The following is a 13115-nucleotide window of genomic DNA, read 5'->3' as shown; positions in this document are numbered from 1 at the left end:
TGACTTCTATGGAAACTTTCCCCCCCACTCAAAAAAAATTTGGCAGTTCCAAACCAGACCCTTTCTGTACGTATTGCTCCACAGGCGTACCTCAGGCGGGCTCCACTTTCTGTGTTTTTAGACCGTTCCCTACCCGCGTCTGTTGGCGTGAGCTGGCCGTTTGGCTTTCACGGGTGGATGTGACTGGATACTCGGGTGTGTGGGTGCTCGGGTGGCTGTGGCATTGCTCAGGGTGGCACCACCAACAAATTTGATTGAGACTGAAACAACTACATTTGTTAATTCCTAGATCTATTTACACATGGTTTGAGCTTTGCAGGGGACTGGAGTACAGTTCTGAAATGCCCACCTTTTTTTTTCACTTTCTGCTGATGCCAGTTTTATTTTGGGAATGTCTATTTTGGGGGGTCTGACGGGGGGGAACACGAGGGAGACAGTTACATTTTACAGCATTGATGAAGGTATGAATCTGGTATACAATGACTTTGTCTTCGCGTCAAAAACACGCTCTCGCCGCAAGCGCCGTGCCCAGCCAGCCCCCACCACGGGGAGCGTCTTATCAACAGCCTCGTGCTACCACGGCCCCGGATGGGTAAGGACAGACTTGATCCTTCCACGTGGGAAGGCTCACGAGCCAAGAGCGGCGTGTGAAACTTTGGTTTGAGCCTGGCTCCTCGTCGCCTCTTCCTGTTACAGAGCCGGAAGTGAAAGAACGCAGCTCGTCTTGCCAAGGATTTGAACAGTTCATCTTCCAGCCCAAAGAAGATGGGGGATAAACCCTTCACCCTGTAGATACTCTGCCCTGCAGCACCCAAATGAAGAGGAGCATTGTACTCCCTGGGATCGCTCTGTCCACAGATCAGTGATGTGGGGCGCTCTGGTGATTCATTCTTCACTGTTAAGCCGTTGATCAAATTCGCACTCTTTGGTATGCCGGGACTAAACGCTTCAACTGGTGGCAGCCATTTGGCACTCATGGGTGTACTAGTTTCTGTTTTTGTCAGGTCTAAATAGCCTTGATCATCAAAGAGGTTAACGCTGGACCCTATGCTTAAGCTAGTTCTGTCGGTGAAGGAATCCACTCGTCCTTCATACCCCAGGTCTGCAGGTGCTGAGCACTGGTGCTGCGGCCACGGTCGTTTGCAGTCTCCATGGTTTTCCTTGTCTTCCCCGTTGTCTTCTTGCCCACCTTGAAAAGAGTTCTCTGTCCAGTCCGACTCCTCGCTAACAGCGACGGCTGCGTTCATGTCCCTGAGAAATACCACGATGACAGTAATGTTGTCGCTGGAGCCGGCATCCCGAGCGGATGCCACTAATTTATGTGCTACCATGCTGCTGTCGCCGTTATTCTCCTTTAGATGGTCAGCCACCACTTTGACTGCCTCATCGGGATTGACGGTGTCATAGAAGCCATCGCAGGCTAAAATGAGGTAGTCTTCAGAGCCATCCAGTACAGTGGAGGCAGAGTCTGCATCCCCACAGATATATGGCTTGTGTTCAGCGTCCCCTGTGGAAAACCAACACACAGATATACGAGACCGTGGGTTTGCAGCCACAGCATCTGGAAGCCCTTTATTAACACAGCGTGGAGCCAATGACTCTTACCCCAACTTAAAGCAATTATTTGGAATTTATTCCCTCAAACTGTAGAGGAAAAGAATAGAGGTCATCGCTCACAGGTCTATCTTCAGCTGTATTTCAAATTTTGACCTCTAGAAAAATTAAAGTTTTAATTAAAAGGAAAGGCAAGCCTGAGAAAGGACCTAAAGCCCACTCTTACCAATAGCTCTGGAGACTGACAGGCTCCCATTCACCCTCCAGGCTCCAAACCAGACCACACAGCCACCAAGCGCCTCGATGCGCTTCTTCTCATCCTAAACAGCAAGGCAACACAAGAGTTACTGCTGTCACGCTCTGAACGCTTCCATCAATATTTGGTGTTTTGACAAACACAGCACGGTGGAGGCTGCAGGCCCCACCAGAGGAGAACAAAGGATTTGCACACAAATCCATACCAGCTTTCAAAGAAAGCAGAATAACCGGAACACAGGCTGCTGCTCCAAGAGACACTGGGAAGGCAACACTCGGTGTCCCAGCATCCCACATAAAGCTGGCACCTGTCAGGTTGTGGCACGCATTGCCCGGCTGTGTTCAGAAGGGGCCGTTCTCACCTCTCGATCTGGTTTGTGGGGTTTCATCAGTTCCACAGCTTGGCCCCTCCTCACGAGCATAACCTGGGAGTCCCCCAGCCACGCCACATGCAGCATGTTTCCTCGGATGAAGGTCACCACCCCGGTGGTTCCACAACGCAGACTCTGTATAGGGTGAAAAAAAAAATGCCCCCAGTTTTAAATAAGCCAATAAGAACCATTTCAAAGCATTTTCCTGCTTAGCTTGAGGACAGAACATGTTGATACTCTGACAGGCAGCCTGCTCCTGAGGAGAAATGGGCACTGCTTTCCTTACTGCTACGACTGTTCAGTAACAGCCCCTCAGAGCCGGCTTGGCTGAATGCAAGTGATCGATTTTGCCCTGTGACTTCCCCTGCTGGGCTCTGCCTGTGATGTGCAGAGCTGCTGCTTTAGTCTACTTCTGTGCCTGTTTCTTATCTGTTGATAGAAATTCATGCATGTTAATGATCTCAGAGGGAGGTTTATTTGTAACCACCTTGAGTTCCCTGCACTTAGCTCAGCCTTTGCATAAGTTTAGGAGGCCTAGGAGTCAGTTACACATTTATTCTTACTTTCTAGAGCTAAGAAAAATGTATGTTGTAGAGATGAGGAAAAAAAACCAAGCCCACCCCAAGGGCTGAACCTAGTTAGCATGCAAGCATAAGAATAGCAGCAGTATCCTCCTAAATGAACTGGATGCTGTGTGAAGCGGAGGAAGGTGAAGCAGCTCTATGGGACATTGCAGGGACAGCTCTGTGCTGACCCCCAGCGCGTGGAGCACCCCTGCTGACAAAGACAGAATTTGTAGATTAACACTTTTGGAGTCGAGCCTGGGTAACTCAGTCACCTCTCTGGCTGCCTTCTGGACAAAGCGCTCATCGGTCACCCGGAAAGCTCGGCACAGGGCCTCTGCTGGGTCACGCTGGAACATCTCCTGATGGACCATGTTCACGTGGAGATGGATAGAGGCGTAGATGGCAGCATCCACTCCGCCATGGCCATCAAACACCGCAAAATAAGCTTGCTCTTCTTGGTCCTGTCAGTGGAAACACATTGAGAAAACAACTCAGGAGAAAGCAATGCAAGCGGCTAATTGAATTGTCTTAAAACTTTTGAACTTGAAATTTGTGGTGTCCTCATTACATTGCACTTAAAGGCAGAGTCTGCACTGGAAAAACAAACAACTTGGACCATCTTCACTTGTCTTAATGGAAAACTCCACCTTAGTGCTGATGGATTCTACCTGCAAACTGCAAGAGATGTCCTGCAAGAATCACCCGTGTAGCTCTCAGTGCTCCTCATGTCCCATTTGTTACAATTCAGTCACTCAGCTCAAACAGAAAGTGCCATTCTCATCAAATTGTGCAGGAGTGTTTGTGACTGCAAACACCAGAGAGAGAGGAACATCCAATACAGTTTGCATGAAATCTGCATCAAGACTGGAATCCGCCAGGGATAAAATGCCAGTACAGTTAAAACGTGAAGCCAGCCAGCCTCTGCTTCCATTCTTCTTTTTTTTAAAGTAATCCATGTCACCTTAGATTTCTGTTTTTTAGAAAATCTGTATGCACTCTCTCATCAGATAATTGTGATTATATTCACAGATCAAATACAGTAAAAGCACTCATCTTCAAGCCAGTTTTCTGTTCAAACAGAGAACCAGTGCTGTACCCAGAGACATCAACTCTGGTGCCTGTTCAGACACAGAACACACCAACCCACTGCCGATTCAACCGTGACAGCCAGCTCAATGACTAGAATATTTGTACATTGTAATTTTTAAGTAACGGGCTCCAGCACAAATTGGAATAGGAAAGCTGACAATTGACAGGCAAAGGAAACACCTGCCTCTGTTTGCATTAGTATCATTTAAAGGGAAGAATGTGGATGGGGCAGAAGGTGGTTATTAAAGTGACAGGATGTAATAAAGAATCAATTATGCAGCAATCTGATCCTACAGGTAAGATTCTTGCTGCTTTCCTCTATTTGCTGTTCCTCGGTGTCCAGTTTTATATCTGAAGGAAAGCAAGCACGAGTGCTTGACCAATGGCCACAAAGAAATTAATGGAGGGAATTCTGGCCCCTGTTCTACCAAACCACTCATGTTGCTAGATTCTTGTCCAGACTGCACCCCATTCTCCTGTACATTTTGTGTTTGTTATTTTACTTTTTACTTTCTTTGCTTATTCTTTCATTTGGCTTCTTCCTCCCGAAAGAAAGGGCTGAAAAGCAGTACAGACCCACCCCTGTAGACCATTAGCATCAGAGAGGACCTGTGGGCTGAACCACTTCCCCATTTCCACTGGCAATCCTCTGCTACACCTGGGCACCTTCAGCCAGAGAGACACTCCTGTCTTGGCTCATCACCCAGTACCACAGTGCATCGGCTGCTTCTCAAAAAGTAGGGCTGCTTTCTGCGCGATGGCAGGTCGGTCCTTCAGCCACCACATGAGTGGCTACATCAGGATGAGCCAGACACAGACTTTGTTTAGTCAGAGGACATTTCACCAGAAGGCTGTGAAAATTGCTCTTTTATTCTATATAACCTATGAAGAAACTGTGTGTCGCACTGCCACTGTGGTCACAGAACATCAACTGAACTAACTTAAGACCACATTTGCCTCTTAACATTCAGGTCCCTCCCAGGTATGGCTTTCATTTTCACAGTAGAAGTCTGCCTGGTCTCCCTAAGAATGGAAACTGCATTCAGCATCTGCATTTGTCTTCTCTGTGATCTCTTTTTACCTCAAGGTTGAAGAGCATGTTGAAGTCTGGGATGCAGACGTGCTTGTCCTCCATCTTCCTGCGCATATTCTTGATGGCATGGATGGACGTCTCGTAGTAGCGGTGGGGCTTCGGCTGGAGAGGGAAGTCTTTCACCCAGTTGCTGCAGATCTCATGCAGTTTGCTGAAAACTAAGCGTGCTAGCTTCACTGTCTCGATCTCTGGGGAAGGCAAAAAAACCACAAATGAAAGGCTAAGAGTGTTATTAAGTGAAGTTTTTTCTTGCTTAAATTACAAAGATGAAACAAATCCATTTTAGCCAAGCAGTTGAAGTGGATGTCAGCAGGGAAATTCTGGGCTCTGATGCATAAAAAGAGGAAGCCAAACTCACCATGATCAGCATTCATCAGTGAGCAGCTCATTGTTTGTTTATCTTTTTAACTTAAAGATTCCCCCGTGCCTTTGGGGAACTCATTTGCAGCATCAGGAAAAATGAAAAGCGAGTGCGTTTCCCTCAGCATCCGATCCCCTGTGCCGCTCTGGACAGGGTGTGTGGCTGTGTCACGGCGGCTCTCACAGGGACTTTGTCACGGCGTTTGGCATCACATACAAAAACCACAATCCATTACAGTGACGCATCGGTTTTAGACCAAACTATCTATTCCAAACAACACTTCACTGCAGAACTGAGGCAACACAGTGGCAAATAACCCACAGAAATGAATAGCATTACTTTAAGATGTTCTGGCAGTGTACACATTCAGTAGTGTACACATTCAGGTTCCTCCTTAGTTTTAGAACATTATTTCCAGATTCCTGACTTGATGATGTGTCAAAGAAATCTGCATGAGCAAATGAGGACACCATAAGGGTTTTAAATTTAAGAAAATGCTGAACTGTCACTCCTGAAAAACAGTCATTTTAAAATGTGAAGACTCGGGCACTTGACAATTGTTCTGAAATTCAGGGGAGGAAAACAGGAAGTAAGCATCAGAGCTGAGCACATCAAAATCTTTGTTCATGATCATTCACCAAAGCTCAACAGCAGCAGTGTATGGGTGTCAATCATTCCTGGGGGAGGAATGGCTCAAATACAGGGAGCAGAGGGGAGAGCTGCAGCATCTCTCAGTTCACAGAAATTCTGTGAAGAACCTAAAAGCAGCATTTAGTAATTGCTGTACTAGGTCTACACAAGAGGCAGGCTACAGTGATTGGGGGGCAGGATCCTCAGGAGCCAGATATATTCCCAGTGCTGCTGATTATGAGTTGTTTCAAGTTTGATGTGCAAGAGCAGCCATTAAGCTGGAAATAAGCTATATCCATAATCAAAAGGAGCCTTAGCTTCTTCACGCAGCTTTAAAAACAAGTGGTGGCAATCAAATGATTGGGTCATCCCACCACTGCCGTAGCAGCGGGTACCAGTTCCCACAACACTTCCACTGCTCTCGCTGGAGCTGCCAGAAATCTCTTTGCTGGGGAATGTACCTACAGCCTGCCATGCCCAAATCACATTTTGCAAAAGTGAACCCCACAGACTTCCTCTGCCGTTCTTTCCAGTGGGCACGTATGAAGGTACATCATGACGGTGTACATTGCAATGTCACGCAGCTGTTAGGGTTCAGAGCATTGCTCTGAAGGAGGAAGGGAGCAAACCCATTTGGTGCTGAGGTACCAAACGCCCTTCCCCAGCAGGGAGGATGCGTAGTGTCAGCATCATCAATAATTGCTCTTGAGGTTAAAACAGGAGAAAGGCCCCCAACAGTCAAACCACCCCCTCACAGCTGTAAATTACTCATCAATTGTTAATGCTGCAGCGCTGAGCCACGGCTGACTCAGCTGTCATTGAGGTTGTGTCATGGAGAATGTCATTTCCCTCCCGCTGCTCAAAATCCTCAGCACTGGAAGTTGTGCTTGACTGTACAGCTAGTGGGAAATCCAGCTCAGGCATTACTGTTCCCAAAGACGACCGACAAAATCAGGGTAGAGTGAATACTAGTGATCAGATTTTGCTTTTTAGTACCTACGTTTAAGATATTTCTTGAAATAGTGGGCAGTGTGACAAGAGGGATCAGTAGCCAGGTTTGTAGATAAGTTACCATGCCACTGATCAAGGTTTTCCTTAATCCAAGAACTCCAGTTTCTGACTAGTCAGTGACCTCTCTGTGTCTTGGCTATAGCAACTCCATCTCCTAGCACCTGGAAAGACTGGGTAATGGGACTTTGTGATGTGCTTTGTGAACTCTGCTGGGTATTTTAGATACCTCCAGCACGTAATGCAGTCTTCCTCTACAAAAAGGGAAACTAAACATTCTTAACCTTGACCTTGCAAAAAGGAAATCAAATGCTTTTCCATCCTCATGGAAGCTCTCTCACTCCTCTCCAGTTTAACTGAAAGAGAAGAATCAGTCATGGCCTATGACTCTTAGATTCTGTTCTTGATATCCAAAGACATGTGGTCACCCTGACGATGTCAGGTCCAGATTCTTACATTCCTACATTTGTGGGCCCAAAGCAGATGTCTGTCTTTCAAGATTAGCATTCTTCTTCCACGAAGCTTCTAATTTCCTTTCCACCAGTCTACCAACTGGTTTTACCAGTCCTAAGCATGCAATATGATTCGTCATGTTGCACTACTCAGAAATGTGTCACTAAGGAAATCTAGAATTATTTTTTTCTAATAGCAAAAATCAAATCAGGTAAACGTCTCCTTGTATCACACAGAGTGAAAAATCTTTTTGGGTTCATAAAAAACTGACATAGAACTGGATATCAAAACCAGCCAGCTAAATTCAGATAGGTTTCACGTTCTGCAGCAGTCCAAGCATCATTAGGATAAACAGCGAACTCTGAGCACAAAACCACAAGATGTAGAAATCCCATTTTCATCACCTGCTGCAGTTCCCTTTGGTTTCTTTCAAAGCATGAAAGTCCCCTGTATGGTCTGGTCACGGCACCCGTGAGTCACAGCTCTCTTCCCAGGACCTGTCCTGGGTTTCTCAAAGGACCCCTACCTAGGAAGTGAGCTAGAACGGAGTCACGGGCCTTTTGCAATGAAATCTTCAGTCCTGCATGAATCCCCCCAGTTCTGTCATGGGTTTCTTAGCCAAACCTTGCATCGCTCGAGCTATGCTCTGTTTCAAAAATCAGAATTTTTGGTATATTACTTGAAATTGCAGTATTCATATGAAATCATTGCTTTACTGTGGTCCAGAAGACGTTCTCTTTCTTCCTCTCCCCCTTTATCTCCATATTTTAACATTTTACATTGCCTCTGTAAAGGTGTATTTTATTTTCAGTGCTTTCATTATGACAACTCACCTCAACATACTGCATCTGGAGGCATATTTTTAGTGCCTGCTATAGCCCGTACACATATCAATCTAGATATATTTAAATGGCAATTTCTGTAGGTGTGAGGGATTTGTGGTGATTTTTTCTTTTTCCCTTTTTTCTTGTTGAACTCTTTAGCTATTCTGTGTGGAGGCTTAGTCAACATTTCCTTGGAGACTGTCAAATATTTATGCAAGTCTGAGAGATCTCAATTTGAAATTAATGAAGGCTGCTCAGCCAGAACAATGACAAATCTATTCCATTTACCTGCTCAGCAGGAGGAGGCAGCAATACCTACAGAAAGGGAACCCAGAGCATGTTGTTCTGTTTCTCAGGTTTCCGAAAGCCTCTGTGAAATGCACCAGAATCTTCCTTTTTGAAGAGAGAGGTTTATATCTCCTACTTATGCCCAAATGGACAAAGTGGCTTGGTGACTGTATTTTCAAGATGAAAGGACAGAATTCCCTTGAGAAACATTATTTCTCATTGGAATGAGCACCCCAGAAAGTTTTTCAAGGCTATTCAGGTCAGCAGAATCCTGAAACTAGTTTGGGTGCATGGTTTTGAGCTGGATGCAGCAAAAATCTTGTTAGCTAACACAGATAAATGGAGAAAAGGAAATTTTACTTTAAAGCATGAAATATCTTTATACTGCCCTTTGCTAAAGTTGTAAGAAAAATTAAAAGCCATAGTAAAAACTGTACTGACTGAAATGCTTCAGAATTAAACTATTTCTTCCCATATATATCTGACTTTGCTCTAAGGACGAAGGAGGACAACTGGCACTTGCCAGCAAACAGCAGGACCACGTAAAGTGCTTCTAAAGAAATTCAGGGCCACCAGATACAGTCTTTTGAAAATGCACTTAAAAGAAAGGAGTGATTTCCACCTGGTCTTGAGGAGCAAAAAGTTTATAAAGAACAAGTACAACCACAGAAAGACATTTAAAAATAGAGAAAGGTTTCAATAGTGAAAGTTGAAACTACACAAGATTCAAAGATGAGAAAGCTCTGACTAAGAAATGAGCTGCTCGCTCTATCAGGAGTGGTGGTGAATTCTCCATTAATCTTTCTACATCAGAATGGGCTATTCCTTTACAGGAAATCCAGTCCAACTTGGTTCATCTAGCTGGTAGAAGGAATTAATTTGAGGGAAGCCTAGTACTATTCATGTGGTCAGACTCATTGGATCACTGAACTCAATCCTGGCTTTAAAAATCTGCGAGTTACCTGCGAAGTGTTCCAGTATATGGTGCAAATGAAAGATCCACACCATGTAAAACCATACGTTATCACGTGCAGATGTACTTACGTATGATCCCATCTGCGTTGTCCACATGCTTTGGTAAGTAGTGTGCTGAAAGATCGCTCTGAAGGACTTCATCTGAAGTTGCTCTTGCTAAAGCAGCAGCCAAAAATGAAGGGCAGTTACTGGAAAAGAAAAAAAAACACATGCATCTAAAGAAACCCACAGAAATACATTTCATCTGATTCAGCAAAGTAACTTGCAATCAGGGAAATACATAGCAATACTTCTCTAGAAACAAACAGGAATTTGAACCAAGATTTGTAAAACTTCCAATTTTTCTTTGCACAGGAATTTGAACCAAGATTTGTAAAACTTCTGATTTTTCTTAGGTAGACAGCACCACAACCCTGCAGCAAGACCTCACACTCACCGTATGGATTTTAGGAGTCCAGGTTCACTCTTACATTGCCTGGTTCTTAAGTTTTAATGCTCCATTTCGTAACCTCTACCTTAATGATGTTCAAATCTAGACTTGAACCCTCCTACAGCCTCCGTCATGCAACCCTTGCTTAGCGCACATTTTCTACACGTGCATTGTACACTTTTATCTTCAGCCTTGCCTGGTTCTTAAGTTTTAATGCTCCATTTCATGACCTCTACCTTAATGATTTTCAAATCTAGACTTGAACCCTCCTACAGCATCTGTCATGCAACCTTTGCTTAGCGCACATTTTTTGTACAATGCACAATAGCGTTGTTCAGCCCGTTCTGTCCAGTTTATCCTAAGAATTGGAGTCAGGATTCCAAGGGATAAGAGAAGTCCTCAGATCTCAAAGTGTCCAAAACCTCACCAAAGGACACTGAAAGTTAAGGCAAACCAATAGGAGGTACGAAGTTGGTGTGCATAAGGTTAAAAAGCTTCCTTATGAATGATCTCTATCAGGAGTAAAGTGGCTTTAACTCACTGTAGCTTAATTAAGTCTGATACCTCCCAAGGTGAATTAATCTATCGCAAACCAAGGCCACTTTAATGTACATTCTCTCATTCAAGAGAGAATTTATGCATAACTTTGTATTTCCCATTGGTCTGCCTTAACTCTTCCAGGTGCCTCTTGCTGACACAGTCTGAAACTTTGAGCTTCCGTAGTCATCACGCGGGGTTACAACGCCCTCCGTTAGACACGTCCCCCATTGCAGGACTGCACAGAGGCATACGAGCAAAGTTCAGTCTCAGAAACTGTCCATCAACAACACAATTCTGCATCAGCCAGTCCACGGGCAATGAGCACACGTACTTAACCTATTTCCTCTGCTTAAGCCCGGTGAGTGTGTTCGTGTGCTTTTAGCACGGCTGGAGGGGGAGGTGTTAGCCTAGAAGCTTCAGCCCAACCAGATCCAGAGCAGAAACACTTGGACACGTGAAATGGGACTCATCAGACTTCATTCTGGAGCCTGAGAAGCACATGGAGACCGTCGCTTGCATTCACATTTGGTTCACTGCCCAGGAAAGCCAACTGCCATCCTAAACTGGTCCCACATGCCAGAGCTTCAGCAGTGAAATCTGAATTCCAGAAAAAAACCAACCAAACAACAGATTTGCTGCTCTTGGGTTTTTCTGAAAAGCCATTTTGCAATAAAGTTTTCCAGATTCTTGCTACCAAATGCTGCTACAAAACAGCAAGATTATGTAACAGATTTAGAGAATGTACACAAAGTAAGTCCTCCAACCCTCATTATTCACTATTCAACACATCTATAAATGATTTCAGTGTAAGATTAGCAATAAATAGCTTTTTCCAAGTGATACATTGCCATGAGACAAGCTCTGACCCTTGAAGTTACGCAGGAAGCCACTCGCACCGTGCTGCTGCACCATCAGTCAGAGTATTTCCCAGAATCAGCCGCCGAGCATTCAGCTCACGCAGCACCTCCAAGGCTCAGCAACGTGCGCTAATGAAGCTCGACTGCTGGGGGAAATCAGCTGTCGTAGGGCTGGCTCTTCCCAGCACAACACAGGAACTCTGATCCTATTTACAGACAGCAACGCCCGGTAGAAAGAGCGATCACAAGAGAAAAACAAACTGGGACCTCCTCTGCTTCTGGTGCGTGTAGAAGCTCATTTTCTGTCTAGTCCTGCCCGCCTTTATTTAGCTCACCAAGAGCAGGTTTTTCATTCCTATTATTAGCTCCAGTAGCAGCGATACGGGTTACTGTTCATGTTACATGCAATTTCCATGTTACAACAAAAGTCAGAGGTTGCAATGTTTGGGATAGAATAATCGTGCCAGCAGTCGGCAACACTGTGAGAACAGCAATCCGAAAAAATGCAGAGATTAAGGTTCAGCCTAAATAACGCACGGCAGAAGAATCCACAATGAAAGCATTTGCAAACACAAGGCAGACACAGCTCACTTCACGCCAAAGTAGGGGCTGTGTTAGCACTTGCAGGAACCACGGCTTGTTTCCCAGTTCAAGGCGTACCAGTACTGAAACTTTGTAGGGACACCAAACTTGGTCTGTGCCGCTTTTAAACGGCTCCTGAGGAACATCCACTGATGGGCAAAGAGGGCACCTGGTTAAGAACTGAGGCAACAACTGATGCTAAAATAGAGAATCAGGACCTAACAGCAGAGGAAAAGTACCCCTGAGGAGTTCCCATGAGGAATCTCTGCTCTGAGCGGCAGCTGGGTCTGAAGACCCAGTCATGAACATTCATATCTGAAATTTTAGATACTATTTTAACTGGAGTGACAATTACAAAATTGAAAGGTGCACTTACAGCTGGTCAGAGCATTTCCCCAATCAGCTCCAAATGGCATTTACATGTCCCCACAGCCCATGTTAGCAGTTTCACACAGGAGCTCTTTATCTAGCCAAAGAGTGCATTTCCATTACAATACTAAACCTACACAAAAAGGCGCTAAAGATGTTATTAAATTAGAGGATTTTAAGTACATCCTTCCTGATTCTCTGGCAGCGTGGGTGTGTTTGGAACACCCACAGTTGCATTGCAGCAATCCTGGAATAACTCTGCTAAGGTAATAAATCAAGCCTAAAAGTGGGCTGTTTCCATCTATTAAGTTTGAGAAAAACAGTCTGAAGTGGGCTTAACTCAGCCCACGTATTATTATGTTACCAGCTTAACGCACAACTCTGCTCCTTCCTGATAGCATTAAAGCGGTGAAGACTTTCCAAACATTTTCTCTAAGCTATTCCTCTGCACTCTAAATCTAATATCAGGTCTCCTACTAAAAAAAGAGACGGCAAATTTAAAATTCTCATTGCATGAAACTCCACCATTGGGGTTTCAATGACTTATCAATTTTGATGGAAAAGGTAGAGAAAATAAATCAGCTGAAGGCTTTCCTTCTATGTCAGCCACTCTTTGTACTAATAATAACAGCTGCCTGCCCAAGAATTAATTGCCCTTGACATTTGTTCATCACAAAGCTTCTTACAGAGCCATTACAGGACTACGCCATGTAAGCAGGGAAGTGACCAGCAGCAGCCAGATGACTTCCTCTTCCTGATTAGCACAACTCAAAATTTACTTCTCTTACTTGGCTCCTGAGAGGACTTCAGTTGAACTACTTCTCCCCTTCAAGGAATAGAAGACTGCACTCGAGTTTTACTTCTTTTAAA

The 13115-nt window shown here is 44.7% G+C and overlaps 1 protein-coding gene across 1 annotated transcript; it reads right to left on the bottom strand.

Moving 5' to 3' along the window:
• Positions 1-437: 437 nt before the first annotated feature.
• Positions 438-9655, bottom strand: PPM1E (protein phosphatase, Mg2+/Mn2+ dependent, 1E; the record flags this gene model as incomplete). Its single annotated transcript, XM_010194335.1, has 6 exons — positions 438-1507; positions 1781-1874; positions 2172-2315; positions 3019-3207; positions 4917-5116; positions 9537-9655. Coding segments are annotated over 6 exons (1816 nt in total), but the record flags the coding sequence as incomplete, so codon positions are not given.
• Positions 9656-13115: the final 3460 nt, after the last annotated feature.

This window comes from Mesitornis unicolor, unplaced genomic scaffold, assembly GCF_000695765.1.
Source record: "Mesitornis unicolor isolate BGI_N332 unplaced genomic scaffold, ASM69576v1 scaffold5641, whole genome shotgun sequence".
NCBI lineage: Eukaryota > Metazoa > Chordata > Aves > Mesitornithiformes > Mesitornithidae > Mesitornis > Mesitornis unicolor.
Note: the sequence above shows the minus strand (reverse complement) of the source record. Positions and strands in the feature narration are given on the sequence as shown.